At 33.6% G+C, this 15,870-nt stretch overlaps 2 protein-coding genes across 6 annotated transcripts; both read left to right on the top strand.

Moving 5' to 3' along the window:
• The first annotated feature begins 1,649 nt into the window (after positions 1 to 1,649).
• On the top strand, positions 1,650 to 6,789 carry LOC138321890 (phospholipase A and acyltransferase 2-like). Of its 4 annotated transcripts, none has more exons than XM_069265900.1 (5): positions 1,650 to 1,804; positions 3,235 to 3,373; positions 3,557 to 3,716; positions 4,114 to 4,243; positions 5,095 to 6,789. In XM_069265900.1, the coding sequence occupies exons 2-5, from the start codon at positions 3,247 to 3,249 to the stop codon at positions 5,260 to 5,262; spliced, it is 585 nt and encodes a 194-aa protein (XP_069122001.1). In that variant the 5' UTR covers positions 1,650 to 1,804; positions 3,235 to 3,246; the 3' UTR covers positions 5,263 to 6,789. The 4 variants fall into 4 exon arrangements, with proteins under 4 accessions (XP_069122001.1, XP_069122002.1, XP_069122000.1 ...); XM_069265901.1 differs by lacking the exon at positions 1,650 to 1,804 and adding an exon at positions 1,895 to 2,679 and having other exon boundaries at positions 3,235 to 3,361; XM_069265899.1 differs by lacking the exon at positions 1,650 to 1,804 and adding an exon at positions 1,903 to 2,692.
• Positions 6,790 to 8,560: 1,771 nt separating this feature from the next.
• Positions 8,561 to 14,471, top strand: LOC138321887 (phospholipase A and acyltransferase 2-like). 2 transcript variants are annotated; one of them, XR_011208361.1, is made up of 4 exons: positions 8,561 to 8,676; positions 11,528 to 11,708; positions 12,209 to 12,338; positions 13,001 to 14,471. XR_011208361.1 is itself a non-coding variant. In XM_069265892.1 (4 exons), exons 1-4 carry the CDS (start codon positions 11,268 to 11,270, stop codon positions 13,163 to 13,165), a joined length of 564 nt encoding a protein of 187 aa, XP_069121993.1. In that variant the 5' UTR covers positions 11,261 to 11,267; the 3' UTR covers positions 13,166 to 14,471. The 2 variants fall into 2 exon arrangements, 1 of the variants encoding a protein (XP_069121993.1); XM_069265892.1 differs by lacking the exon at positions 8,561 to 8,676 and adding an exon at positions 11,261 to 11,355.
• Positions 14,472 to 15,870: the final 1,399 nt, after the last annotated feature.

Here is a 15,870-nt window from a genome sequence, read left to right as displayed (position 1 = left end):
GTGTATTCAGTAAAACATGTTTATGTTATGAACACGATTACAACAAAGAATCATCTCTCTAACTTAATCTGTGTATTCAGTAAAACATGTTTATGTTATGAACACGATTACAACAAAGAATCATCTCTCTAACTTAATCTGTGTATTCAGTAAAACACGTTTATGTTACCAACACGATTACAACAAAGAATCATCACTCTAACTTAATCCATGTATTCAGTAAAACACGTTAAAGTTATGAACACGATTACAACAAACATATAGTCATAATGCAGTACATTCTCTTTTTATTCCAGACCTCGTCAGTGTTCCAATAATGTGACTGTAATAGGTATATAACAAGGTGATTTCGTTGATCCCCAGATATTCGTTATATTCGTGTTTACTGTCTCACTATATTATATATTTGTCATATGCAGAGACAGACGTGCGCATGAAGGTAACACACCTTAGTGGCACACACCTGCAATCATCATTTCCGGTGATGTAAACTCTATTGTAGAAAAGACTTCATAGTGCGACGTTGAAACAATCGATTCACTTTAAAGACCCAGCATGGGTTTAAAATCGTTTTTGAAGCTTAAGTTACTTAAATGATTTGAATACCTCCTATTCATTTCTTCATATCTACCTTATATTTACATTTCTACGTCATCTACAGCTGTTAAATAGCAAGGCGACTACGCCATCTACAATTAATACTCGTGTCTTTTGTAATTTTGAAATAAATTCCCAACCCAACAATCACTCGTTATGTTTCCTCTAGTTATATGTCTACGCCATCCACAGCGAGTAAAATGTGCATTTCTACGCTTTATAGCACATTTCTATAGTAATGTTATACAGTATGGAGATCAAGTCAATAAGGTTTACTTGCATCAAAATACGATGAAATGGTGCTCTGGTAATATTTACTAAATCACGTGATTATTTGAAGACGGTTACAAATTAAAAAAATGCATCCAGCAATGGTATTCATTCGTAATAATAGTTGTCAGAAAGATAATGGAATACTGTATTCAATTAGTAACATAATATGATTTGTTATTTTAAACTTGCACCTATTTGACAACTGTTATATAACTTTTCAAGCTACGAATATCAACATTTAACTTAAGTTCTCCTGATCCGATGCGTTATGAATTCTCGCATCAAAACGGAAAGAAAGTTAACGTTTCCCTGATCATACCGAATTTAGGAAGTGTAATGCATTCACTTTTCAAAAAGAAAACATGAAGGAACCAAGTAACTCAGTTAAGTACAGTGATTGACATTCATATTGTGGGAATGACTTGTGTAGTAACTTTGTAATAACATCTTAATTTACTTCTCATATTCACGATCCGATATCCATTTAAATCGGAAGTGAAGAAGATGACCTCTTGAAATCTGTAACACTGGTATTTTAGGCATGCTATTTATAGATCTTAAATTCCACCTTTTCTCATCTAGTTAGATATTGAACTATTATCACTATATTTTCACTGTCCCTTTCGAAATATTTAACTGTGGGCCCTTCTATTTGAACAATTTGATATGGATCTGATTCAGTAACAGTTCTATGTTCTATTTATTTCACTCAACCACCACATACTTTTTATCAGATAATCATTAACCTGACCCTCGGTCTAAATATAGACATTAAGAAATACCTCTGGACCTCTTTAATTTTTACTTGTGTCACTTGGTTGCGCATGCTTCTTGAGTAGTAAAGTCGCAATATACTTATGTTAATGATGCAATCATATATCGATTTGCGAGAAAGTGACAGTACATACAACACAGCATCTGTCAACAATAGCAGGTAAGGAACGTATTTATCTGTAATCTGTCTATTTATATGTGCCTTATCTTTGTGAATAACAACAGGTAAGACACTATTTATAATCTTTTTATAATATATATATAAATATTTTTTTTCATTTTGTAAATACTAAAGTAAATTTCTACTAGTTGTCACTGCAACGGTATATTATTGAAAAGCAAAAAGAGCATGATACTGGTGAACCGTAGTATCTCTATGCACACAATATACGACAATATTTATCATTATGTTACACTTTTTACAGGTATGAATATCAATATTGATATCACATGCTCTACTGATAATTCGATGCGACAGACATTTTTGAATCGAAAATGTGAAAAAGAAACCAAGTAGCATGATCTAGTTATTCTGATTTCATCAGAATTATGTTACATTCAGTTTGTTATTGTAGTTTGAACAATAACATGTTACGCTGTGAAGTTACTGTGGCAAGAATCTACCAAATTGAAATGAATTTTGTCCTCGTTATACTTCTCATCTAAACACAAATTCACATTCCATGTTATTCACATGTCATTCTATATTATGCTGTGTATTAAAAGTAGAAAAGGCGTTCTCCTGAAACCTTGGATAGTAAAGTTATTGTTATTTCGTATTAAACGCTTAAAATAGTTATGGGTTTTCCAATCTAAAAATAGACAGTAAACAATCGTCATACGATTAGCACGTGGTGTCAATAACTTTCTATTTTCTGTATACTGCCACTCCTTTTACACAAACACAATCTCACATGGATATGATGAAGTAACACTTATTATGCCACTTACACAGATTTACGTCGATTTCTCCTCATGTATTTATGCCCGTACAAACAATGATGCGATCATGTTGTTGTTAGAAAACTGTATAAGGTAAGAATTGATGGTACGTTTTTTACTTTAAATTTGTTATCTGTCTATGTACAATGACCTGTTTATATATATATATATGTGTGTGTGTATATGAGCTTCATTTTAAAACTACACAAGTAAAATAAGTATGAGTTGGCGATACATGTGATGGTGAAACGTAGTATGTTGTCTCTTTCTACAATCATGGCATATTGAATATTGATTTGTTTATAGGATTTGATCTAATAATGATATAATAGTAAGTACATCATCACTCTTTTGTTTGATTGATTGGTTAATTGGGGGGGATGCGGCAGGTTGAGTCCATGGCAGAAAGGCGGAGCATCAGGAAGAAAACCCATCGATCAGCGGTCAGCACCTGACAACTGCCATGGGTTTCTAACTCGCGACTAAGATGTGTAGGGCGTGTGGCAGTATGTCAGGGCATCTTAACCTCTAGACCAGCGTGGCTCATACAATTATACAATGTAATCTTAGCGTATCCACACAATGTTTTATTTAAAACAATAGAATGATGTCACGGAATTTTGATTTAAAGTATGGTTTATTTTCCAGACTTAGCTGGTAATGAACTACAGCAAGTCATACAAGCGATCACGGCGTTTCCGGATCAAGAAGCGGCCATTGGATGTTGGAGACATGGTTGAAATGCCAAGAATTTTAGGCCTATATTCGCATTGGGGTGTTTATCTAAGTAATTTCCTCTTTGTGCCATTATCAATATTTTCGTTAAGTCATTTATGAATACAAATGTATGTCGTTATACAACCGTTTTAGTAAAATCGACGCATGACAAAAGCTACAATTAATGTGCATTACGCCGAAAGTGCGCCTTACTCTTTATACCTGATATCATGAACTTATTTCGCTGTTGTAGGTGGCAAAAAAATCGCTCATGTAACAGGTCGTGACGATGCTAATAGAACAAATTCATATAACATGAAAGCCAAAGCCTGTGTGAAAATTGAAGACTTTTGTAAAGTTGTCAAGAAAGCTGGTTATGTAAGACGAAACAATAAATTGGATCGTCATCTTAGGTTAGTATTAGTGTTTAAGTGTACTGAGTAAGAGAACCTGAAAACTAATAACTAGATTATATATTATTGAAGAAAGCGAGTTCACAGAAACATAGGAAGCTAAGAACAAAAGTTTACAAGTGAACCTTTTTGGAGAATATAGACTTTTTTTAAACATAAAAGTGTTCAAAAGTTAGGTCACTTTTGTTGTCCTTGATGTAAGCTTACGAAAAGATGTAGTGTTGTAGGTGGAAACCGGGGTACTGAGCAAAAACTCGTCACTCCATTTCATTAGTTATTTTTCTAAATATGTTGAACTAAAGATTATTAAGAGAAATCATCGTGTTTCATTTGCATATTTCTCTCTTATTTTGCTTTTGAAGATATTGCCGTAGTCAAAATTTTGTTAAACTTACAGGGTTCTTAGCAAATCTGAGATAGAACAAAGAGCAAAGGATATGGCTGGGCCGATCGACTACAGCTTGTTATCCAACAACTGTGAACATATCGCTGTTTACCTGCGATATGGCGTGAGGAGGTCGATGCAGGTGAGTCTAAACATTATTTCAGGAAATACAGGTAATGAAAATTATGGTCAAGTTTGCCGGTCGATGTTATGAAAAAGTTTTTGTAACATAAGATCAAATTTGTTTATACCTTTTGAAATGTTATATTTCAATAAGAGCCAAACCATGTTCTTTTATTTCCTGTTTTCCGTTTTTAAGAGATAAAGAATTACATATTACATTGTGTTAATTGAGCGGTATTTGCTATGCTATACATTTACATTTAGACACTTACCCACGTATTGTATTAATTGTGCGAAGTCTGTAATATGCATTAATGCATAATTTGATGTTTTCACTTTCAAAATAATATACCACTGTATGACATATAATACATTTCAATTGAAAAGAGTTTGGTATATTGCAATTATATTTAAAGTTATATGAGCCGTTTTTTTCTGCTCGTGTCAGACCATGAAACCAAATTGCGGTCAACAATATCATTTCACATTTTTACATTGTTATTAGTAACTGTAAGGTGATTTCTGCAGGAAAGTTTCCATTTAAACATACATAAGACATAAAAAAAAACAATTTTACAGTACATAATTTCTGTGTTGTAACTAACGTTTATAAGACATCTGAAGCTATTTGAATGATTTTCACGGCGTAATTCATCAAACCTTATGGTTTTCAGTATAATAACGAAGAAAAATTAATATGCCAACATTTTCGCCAAGTTACGGCACATATTACTTTAATATTTTCAATCTCGAATCATTATTATATACATATAAATACGATGAGCATATTGAAAATAATTCTTCATATAAAGGTAAAAAAAACAATGCTTAAAACAATATCCACAAATATTTCTTTTTCTTACATTGCAGATTGAAAAAATACTTGGTGTTGTGTTTGCCCTATGTGCGTCAGAAGTCGGCAAACTTATGATTGACTACGGTGACACTACCATAGCCTTCGTAGGTGTGGTACTAGTAGTAGCAGTAGTACTAGCTGTTATGGGATTCATCAGGAAGGAATTCGCCAGTAGCTGTTGAATCGAAGAAGTGAAAGTCAACAAACTATGAAGGATGATTGGATTCGGATGCAACAAATATTGGACCATCTGTTTGTTTAGTGTGGTACATCCCTGTGTGATACCGGTTGTCCTACATGTACACCGCGACACAATAATAGGTTGTCCAAGCATGTTTCCTGTAATAGCATTTGGCATAGTCGCGTTAATCTAAGAGTTGTTTAATGTGGACACATCTATGCAAATTGTGACACTTTGCCATTCTGGTAAGGATAATTGACACTTGTAGATATGAGTTTCCTGTACCGAAGTGTATTCAAAGTTTCTGACGTTCCACTGTGTAAGATCGAAGATGTAATGCTCGGGGAGTAGAATTCCGCATAAACAGATAAAATGATGAAGCTTTTGACTCAGGGTAGGGGAGATAACTTTGTTAAGGAGGTTGTAATCTAACTGTGATATTTTCATTTATTTATGTACATACAGGTTTAGTAAGGTCTTTTTATCATACGCTGGCTGGAAGAGTGTATTATGAAATACGTGTACGTTGAAAGGTATAAATGTTATATAAGTGGGAAAGTGGATAGATGTTGATGTGAGGTGATAGGTATTGATGTGATTTCTTGGATGGATATATAAATCTTAAATGAGTGTTCATTTGGAAGGATATTTTATGAAAATCAAACACACCATAGCGTACCTTCACGAGTCATCATTGGGGCCATTTGTTCCAAGACGGAACACTGTTGCAAAAATCATTTGTGTTATTTAGCTTTAAGATTGAGATTTTATTAAGTTGTCAAATAATATTTTTAATGAATGTTTACCTCAGGACGGATGTGTCTCATCTAACTTCGCTAACCGAGGATATTCAATACGATACTCTCTCTGAAACGCCTGGCGTATATCGCATCAAAAAGTTTCTGCATTCAAATTCTGGTTGGATGCGATTAGGTTCAGCCGACCAATGAAACACGTTTTTATGTGTCAACAAAACTGAACAGTCGTGATGGCAGTGACCATTGAGGCATGTCATGTCTGTCAACAACATGTCACAGCGTAGTCATGTTTGCTATTTAGTTAATAATTAAATGTATTAATAGATAAAAAAGTACGAAAAGATAAACTTCGATCTCGTGGCAAATAATTTGAACTAATATAACAAATAGCTCATTCATCATTCGTATATAACACATGTTTCAAAGGGTGCTGCATTTTTCACAACATAGAACAATGATAGGAGCTTAAATAGAAGGGACGCAACTGCGTTGATGCAGCAGGTGGCGCAAAGCGGGAACTTTAGTTTTGATTGGATGTCTGTCAAGGATTTCAGGGAGAGAAACGTATTGAATACCCCTGGCTAGCGAAGTTGTATCTCATCTGAAAATCAATTTTCGTGCATTTATTTTGTACTATCATTGTACAAATTACTTCCTGTATTTCAAAATTTACAAAAAACAAACATACTGCCAATAGAATGCTATACAATGTTGTTAAAAATATTTTATTGTTATGTTTATGGTGAATAAATTGTGTATCTACTACAGTATGTATGAGTTGGTTCTATATTTGTCGTGTCCTTCACACGGCCTCTACTTAAGCAAGGGCAGTTAGAACCCTCATCAACCACTCAGTCAATCAATGATGGCGGTTTGCTCATAGATGCATAATAATATATTGATATACTGTTAAATGAGTTTGAGATGTAAGATTCTATTAGTCCTGCGGTTGCTATGGAAAACACACGCACAAGACAATGTCGTGAAGTCATGCGTCAACTATTGTCGGCGACGTCATTGCTTTTGACGTATCGCGAGGTCCATGTGCTGACGTCAAATAAAGATGTTTCTAAACAACTTAGTTTCCATCATTTTCCGTTTAAACATGGGAGAAAAAGAATCAAGCATAGGATAGGCCTGTCCTGTGGCAGGGATAGCTCAACCCCTGTGAAACATTTTGGGCGTTATATCAACCCCCGACCTTAGCCTACATGGCTCGGATTGACTAACCAAAATATCGTACTCGGGTTGATATATCGCTCCCCAAATGACAGACGTCCCGTGTCAGATTATATTAGTCATACGTTTAGCAGATAACGGTCCTATCACATATCTACAGGCAGCTATCACACTGCGATCGGCGCAGGTTCAGAATCGTACTGAATACTACGATGGCCGAGAGCGGCCTGCCATTATTTTTTACAAAATAAAAATGTCATGACACTTTTTAGTCGAAAAGTGTAGGGCAAATATTTTTTTGATAAAAAAAAAATCTGTCATGACACTTTTAAGTCAAAAATTGTCGGGCAAATATTTTTTTAATAAAAAAAAAATCTTTCATGACACTTTTTGACTTAAAAGTGTCATGACAGATTTTATTTAGGTTTAATCACAACAGGATTAAGTTGATGAAAGGCGGCAAACAACAGTATTTATCACAACATGAAATGGATAAAATGATAATTGAATGTTACACTATAATGTACGTCAAATAGGACGCTTTTTACAATGCATATTGTGATTTCATATGTTATTAACCAACATTACACTTCTACACTTACTTACCGTAGTGCTTAGAGTACCAGACAATAAAAACTAACAAGTCATTCAAGTGTAATCAATCGTTACAGGAGACTCTGGTGGTAAGTATATGTTTAATTATAGGGAACTATGCTACAAATATATTATTTCAATAATGTTACTATCATCACTCATGTAATAGTTAAAGATATTTTAGTACTGAGTAACATTTCTCCAGATATACATTCAGAAGTAAAACGATAACAGCATGAAATATTACACCTACACGCTAAGAAAGTTCAAATTTCTACTTTTCATTTTGTTAATCAGCATTGTGTAAATATTCTCTCATCTCATTGTCAATCCGTTAGGTATAGTACGATTTATGACCGGAATTATCATTTTATCCATTTCATGTTGTGATAAATACTGTTGTTTGCCGCCTTTCATCAACTTAATCCTGCCGATTAAACCTGAGAACAGAACACATTCTGTGCTATATCACATTGACATTCCTCTCATTCCTCTACCTCACAGTAAAAAATGTGTCATGACACTTTTTGACTTTAAAGTGTCATGACAGATTTTTTTTTATTAAAAAATATTTGCCCGACACTTTTCGACTAAAAAGTGTCATGACATTTTTATTTTTTAAAAATAATGGCAGGCCGCTCTCGGCCATCGTAGAATACCCCTTTATAAGTCTTTATACACATAACGCTCATGTATATATGGGCGGAATTGTCGTTTGTTTTAAAATACTGAACATAGCAATACAAGAATTCACTTGTTTTAACCTACCCTATATATATGTACAATGATTAAACGGGTAGAGTGAGTACAGAGGTAGCAATATGAATAACATGTGATTTTTGAAACCATTTCTACCAATTTTGGAATAGTTTTGTTCGAGAAGGGTAAGATAATTTCTTTTGTTATATGACTGTGAGTTTTGCCGTTTTCTCATTGGTCTAGACAGATCAGCCAGGTCTTGACAAAATGCAATGTCAACCTGAGACTAATGAACACCAGTTCAGAGGTTGACAAATAGACACATGGAATTCCCTGTCTCTCTTCCAAATTTTTGACCAATCAAAAAAGAGCTTCATTAATTGTAATAACTGATAATCACTCAGGTGTGACCAAGTCTGACCAAGGTGTGAAGAAAGGAAAGTTGGCCTAACTGGAATGATGTGCACTTAGAAGTTTGACCGGAATGAATCAATTTTACTTTCACTTCAGCTCACGCATTGGTTGCCAAACATTTTGACCTGGATAAATGTCCACAAACTTATGATAATCTTATCGATTTTCAGCAAGATATATGACACGGAATTTGCGATCAATAACATAAAGGGCTTTTTTGTCTGTTATCTATCTATATATACTGTATACGTACCTTGCCCTTTTGATCGGCAGCAGGTAAGACACTATTCATTTAGTTGAATGTGTTTTTGTCTTTAATCTTTCTATATTTATTAAATGTGAAAGTTTTATAACATAGACCATGGGTATAGATTTTATAAACTATAGCTGACATTTGAATGGCAATATCTGTAAAGTGGAATCCGGTCAAATAAGCACTCCTAGTACACTATAAACACTATTTAGCATAATGATATGGTTATATGGTGACAGAAATATGTACATGTATCGAACACTGTGGATTTACTAAATTGAAATGTACCATGTTTTGCATATTTTGCCAAAGACTTACAAACAACACAACAATATTCCAGTCAACAGTAATACCTACGCTAAGGCTTGATGCACTTTTTATCAACTCAGGCATGTTCAAGTATACCTAAGAAGTGATATTTAGGCAATCAAAATATCACTAATTATAAAAGGGTCTGATACCTTAAATGACATTTATACGTATATGAAGTTCAAAAAATTTGTTACGTTTTGTAAATACAAAAGTAAATTTCTACTAATTGTCACTGAAAGGGTATATAATTGAAAATAAGAAGACTATGATAATCGTGAACCGTAGTATCTCTATTCACACAATATACGACAATAAGTATCATTATGTTGTACTATATACAGTTATCGATATTAATATTTGATATTGCATGTACATGTACTAGTGATATTTTATTTAGACGCAAGAGACATTCTTGCATCAAAACGGTAAAATAAACAGAAAAACCCCAAGTAGGATAAATTATTCTGAATTCAAAAATAAATGAATGGATGTTATTAGTGACCCTCAGTTATAAGTAGTTACGCTTTGAAGTTACTGGGACAAGAATTAAACAAACGGAAATGATTTGTGCATTACTTCTCATCTTAAATTAATAGATCATTTAATTTATTAAAAGATAAAGATATTTTCTTAAACCTTAAAAAGTAAGATATGTAATTGATATCTCGTATATAAAGCTTACAATAGTTTGTTTTTCCAAACTAAAAATAGACAAGTAAACAGCCTTCTTACGATTAACACGTTGTATAATAACATTCTATTTTCTGTATACTTCCACTCCTTATACACAAACAATCGGATATGGATATGACGCAGTAACACGTATTTTTCCACTTACACAGAAAAAGGCTTTAGTTGATTTCACGAATCCCCTACATGCCTCTATAAACAATGATGCAATATCACATTAAATCGATTTATTGACTGTTTATATTTGTAACCTTTGTATCTACAATAACATACATGTACATAACCTACCTTTTGTAGGATCGATTAGTTGAACACCCTGTTAACAGTCAGGGTCATTTAAAATGGTGGAAACTCAGAGTAGCCGGAGAATAACTAGCGACCAGCGGTCAGTACCTGACAACTGTAATGGGTTTCGACCTCGCGACTAAAAGGTGTAGGGCTTGTGGCAACATATGTTTTTTTTAAATAGATTCATTCAAGAGGTAATTTATGCATCACATAATATATACATAGTGCATGTAACTATGCAATCACATGAATAAAAAATGGAAAAATATAACTGAAAAATATGCTCTATAAGATAGAAGTATAGTTATACACACATCACCTCTCTCGCACTTAAAGATAAAAAAAAATCTTTGTTTTCATATTAAATTCAACTTTTTGATTGACCGATTATTTTTCTTCATACCTTTATGCAGAAATAAAACCAGAAAATGGCTCGAAAACTGAATGGATTTGGAAAAAAATAATCCCTTGGAAAATTGATGGAATCATTCCCGATGTGGGTCAGAACGGGCTATAAAAACAAATTTATTTACAAACTGTGTGCGTAGCGGATTCTCACAAAAGTTTGCAAACAGGATTTATTTCATAACCCGATGAAATTAAAAAATGCTGATATCAATACTTAAATGAGACTTACATTTCAGGACAGTTTCATCTCACGGCCACCATGACTTCTGCAAATAATCTATCACATCTCTAAATTATATCGTCTCCACACAATGTCAAGTATCAAATGAAGTAATGCTTCATCACTTATGTTACAGAAGTTTGCTTTAAGCATGAGCTTCATCACTTATGTTACAGAAGTTTGCTTTAAGCATGAGCCGGTACAAAAAGTGGAAAGTTGGAGACCTGATTGAAATTCGAAGAAATATAGGCCTATATTCACACTGGGGTGTTTATTTAGGTACTTCTTTCTTTAAGCCATTTTCGATAATTTCGTTAAGTCATTTTTCAATATATCGTTAAGGTGTTTAAGTCAATTCGATGGACGAAGAAATCTACAATTAATGTGCATTACATAAGTATGTCTTATTTGTTATACCTGACATCAAGTATATATATATATCTGTTTTTAGGTAACGGGGAAATCGTTCATGTAACACCTCTTGGCTATGCTAGTAGAAAACAGTCACGTGTGAAGGACCGATGTTGTGACGTAAACTTTAAGGTCAAGGCCTGTGTGAAAATTGAGGACATTTTTAAAGTTGACAAGCGTGGTAATGCAAAACGAAACAATAGATTGGATCATTATCTAAGGTTAGTATTCAGGGAAGTGATTTGTTCTACAAAGTAACTAATAACTACATTATATTGTATTGAAGGAAGTCGAGGTTATGGAAACACAGGAAGTTGTGACTAATAATAATTAACAAGACTTTAGTTAACCTCTATAAACTTTTTAAAATTTAATTAAAAAAATATATGTCACTTTCTTTGTTCTGGGTGTAAGCTTACGAAAAGTGGTAGTGTAGTAGGAGAAACCAAAGCACCAAGCGAAAACTCAGGTGATTGGGCAGATGACTTCTGATTTTTATACGTCACTCAACCAGCCAGAATTTCAGGCAATTAAACCGATGGGTTAACACGGCTACGCATTACATGGGCAGAATGTCAGAAACCTAAAGTTTTTTTCTAAAATAGGTTGAACTAAAAATTAAAAGGAGAGATGATCGTGTTTCGTTTGATTGTTTCTCTCTTTGTTTCGGATAATATTGCCGTAGTAAAAAATACATAACAGTATTTTGTTTTACTTAAAGGGCTCTTAGCAACACTGAGATAGTACAAAGAGCGCTGAAAATGATTGGTCCGATCGACTACAGCTTGTTTTCCAATAACTGTGAACATTTCGCTGTTTACCTGAGATATGGCGTAAAGTGGTCGGTGCAGGTGAGCCTGGATATGATCTCAGGAAATACATATAATTAAAACTAATTAAAACGCCCGTTGAACATATATAACGTTGACATAATTGTCATATTTAAATTATACATTCAATGACATGTTTAAGATGTTGAACATGGTATTGAGATACATAATAATAGTAATATTAATCGATATACAGATTGTGTAGGAGTGAATTGTCAATACCTAAATCAATATCCTAAAATGCTATATGTAAATAAAAACCTGGCTCTTTTATTTCCTGTTTTCCGTGTTTAAGAGATGATGAATTAAGGTTACATTGTCTTGATTAAGCGGTATTTGTTATTCTATACATTTACGTTTAGACACTTTATCCATTTATTGTATTAATTGCGCTATTTGTGCGAAGTCTATAATATGTATTGATGCCAATGCTGATGCTTTGACACTCAAAATAAGTATGACATATAATGCATTTCAAATGAAAAGAGGTTTTGATAGATTACAATAATATTTAATATTTTCAACCTCGAATCATTATCATGTAAATACGGTGAACATATTGAACACATGTCTTCAATGAAAGGAAATACCTAAAAACAACAATACATTTTAATATACTATCAATTTACTTCTAAAGCTGTGTCTCTAATTAACAACAAATAACCCTTTTAATTTCATTGCAGATTGAAAATATATTTGGTTGCACGTTTGGCCTAGGTGCAATAGCAGTGGGCAGGTTCATGCTGTACATTGGTGACACTCCATTAGCGTTCATTGGCCTCGTTCTTGTAGCAGCAGTTGTTATCAGATTCCTCAGGAATTCACTAGCAACTGTTGAATCGAAGTAGTGAAATTCAACAAAGTATGAAGGATTGTATCCTCAGTTTGTTTAATGTGGTACATTTCTGTGTGATGCAATACCAGTTGTCCTACATGTACACCGCGACATAATATAGGTTGTCCAAGTATATTTCTTGTAATAACATTTGGCGTAGGCGCCTTGATATGTTCCGGTAACCAGGATAATTGACACTTCTAGATATTAGTTTGCTATGCCGAAGTGTATTCAAAGTTTCTGATATTCCATTGTCTAAGAAGAAGTAGAAATCCGTATAAAACGGTGAAGCTTTTGGCACAGTGCAAGGTAGATTACTGTTAAGGATGTATGATATAGTTGTAATATTTTCATTTATTTATGGACAGATTAGAAATATTCTTGAATTTATTGTTTACCTCAGGACGGATGTGTTTCATCCAACTTTGATAGCCAATGGTATTCAGTACAATACTCTCCCCGAAACGCTTGGTGTATCACGCGTCAAAACTAAAGTTTCCTAATTCAAATTCTGTTTGGATGCGGCTAGGTTCAGCCGACTAATATAAACGCTATTTTTATATGTGAACAAAACTGAACAGCTGTGATGGTAGTGACCATTGAGGCATACCATGTTTGTCAACAACAGATTTACAGCGAAGTCATATTTACTATTAAGTCAAAACATTATTGTTTTAGACTAGCTAAATGAAGTACTTGGATATGTTGCTATCCATATACATGTAGATAAAATAGTATGAAAAGATAAACTTCGATCTCGTGACAATTTATCTTAACTAATTTAACAAATAACTCACACACATGTAAATCTTTGGTATTTTTAATTATTGGTATATAATTCGTGGAAGGGGCGCAACTGCGGTGATCCAGCAGGTGCCGCAATGCCGGAATTTTAGTTATCCGCCAAGGGTTTTAGAAAGAGAATCATACAGAATACCCCTTGCTAGAGAAGTTGTATCTTATCTAGAAATCAATTTCCGTGGATTTAGTTTGTACTGTTAATTTTAATAATAACAATTCATTTCAGAATGAAACCTACAAAATTCAAACATACTGCCATATTGAAGAATATGTTTTTATTACGTGTTTGGTGAATAAATTGTACCTCTATTCTGTATAAGGTGTCTCTATGTTTTTGTGACCTAGACTAGGTTACGACTAGAACAAGGAACAGTAAATCAATCATGACTGTGTTCGATCTCAGATGCAAAAATAATATGCTTTAGTAGAGAGTTTGATGCTAGTATATATTATGTATAGATACAAAAGAATCCAATTCATTGCATATGTATATTAATAATGCCGGGTAGCAAATGAAGATATTGCAGCTAGGTTAGTTTTGAAATAAAATATGATTAAGAATAGATTCATGAAGTGAACTATCAATGATTAATATATAATCTTCTCCTACCTACAGGATGTGACAACGAAATCGCAATCGATGGGTAATTCATGAATGTCTAATACGATGCCTGCCGAAGGTTGGGCATTCATGAATTTCCCCGAAGGTTGTAATTTCGTTGCCACACCCTCATAGGTAGGGAATGATTCATTTTCATTCACATACAAATAGAAAATGAACATGTTTCTGTTGATCGCCATTATTGATGACGTCTTCGAGAATGCAAGCCACGGTTACTCCGCATGCCATAACGACGTTGTTGTTTAACTTGAGCTATCATACCCTAGTGGTTGACAGAAAAATATCTGATGGCTAAAAACCATCACATATCAGTGAATGGTTTGAGAAAAACATTGATAAAACAACGTGAGTTTTGCCTGGAGTGAAGATATCTGCAGGCTACTATCACACTGCGATCGGTGCAAGAATCGGTATTATGTAATGAGATCGATCTTTATACACATACTGTTCATGTATATGGACGGAAATGTCGTTTTCACATCGGTATGATAGTCATATTGATTTACATTGTATGTTTTAAAATAGGAACTTAGGAATAAAATAATTTACTTGTATTTTTACTTACCCGATATGCAGACTGTATGGAACAATCAACTAAATAAAAAAGACCTTCGAAATGGCCCCTGTGTATTGAGCCCAGGATAGAATTTTAACCCGCCGCTGATTGGCTGGCTAATTATGAATTTCAAAAGTAGAAATGTTTTCTGACAGGCAATCATTCCTAGATAACCATGATATCAATTTGGAAATTCATATTGAGAATAAGTTCAAAATATCAATTTTGATAAGGAATAAGTAATAATATTAGAATTTCAGGATTTTTAGTGCAAATATTTAGTTGTTTATTTTGTTCCCTATAGAAGTACGAAATGAAGGCGGTGAAGGCCTATACGTAAAGAAGACAGAACAGCAGAACGATGCGGATTACGGATTAACTGAAGACAAGTTAATATTAGATAATTATCATGTTAGATTGTGAGTGATGTACCTCAGATGTACACCAATGGATGCAATAATAATTCTTTCCATGAAATATATCTTTTTCTATCAGAACTATTTTTGTCGTGTTCTATGGTCTTGTCCCTTGTCTAGCTTGTATTTGATGATTCTAAATGTTAGATTTTCTAACAGAAATGTATGCTTCTAATGCGTTTTCTAAATCTCATTTTAAAAGTATCAAAACGAGAACAAAAATGATTCAACAATTTGAGACGGCGATTACACAATTATGACACATACTCTGGCTAATAGAATAAAACCTCGCCCAAAAGATGTTATTCATAGAGGAAACTAGG

This window comes from Argopecten irradians, chromosome 4 (assembly GCF_041381155.1).
Source record: "Argopecten irradians isolate NY chromosome 4, Ai_NY, whole genome shotgun sequence".
Taxonomy (NCBI): Eukaryota; Metazoa; Mollusca; class Bivalvia; order Pectinida; family Pectinidae; genus Argopecten; species Argopecten irradians.
This window is presented reverse-complemented; position numbering and strand designations above follow the sequence as displayed.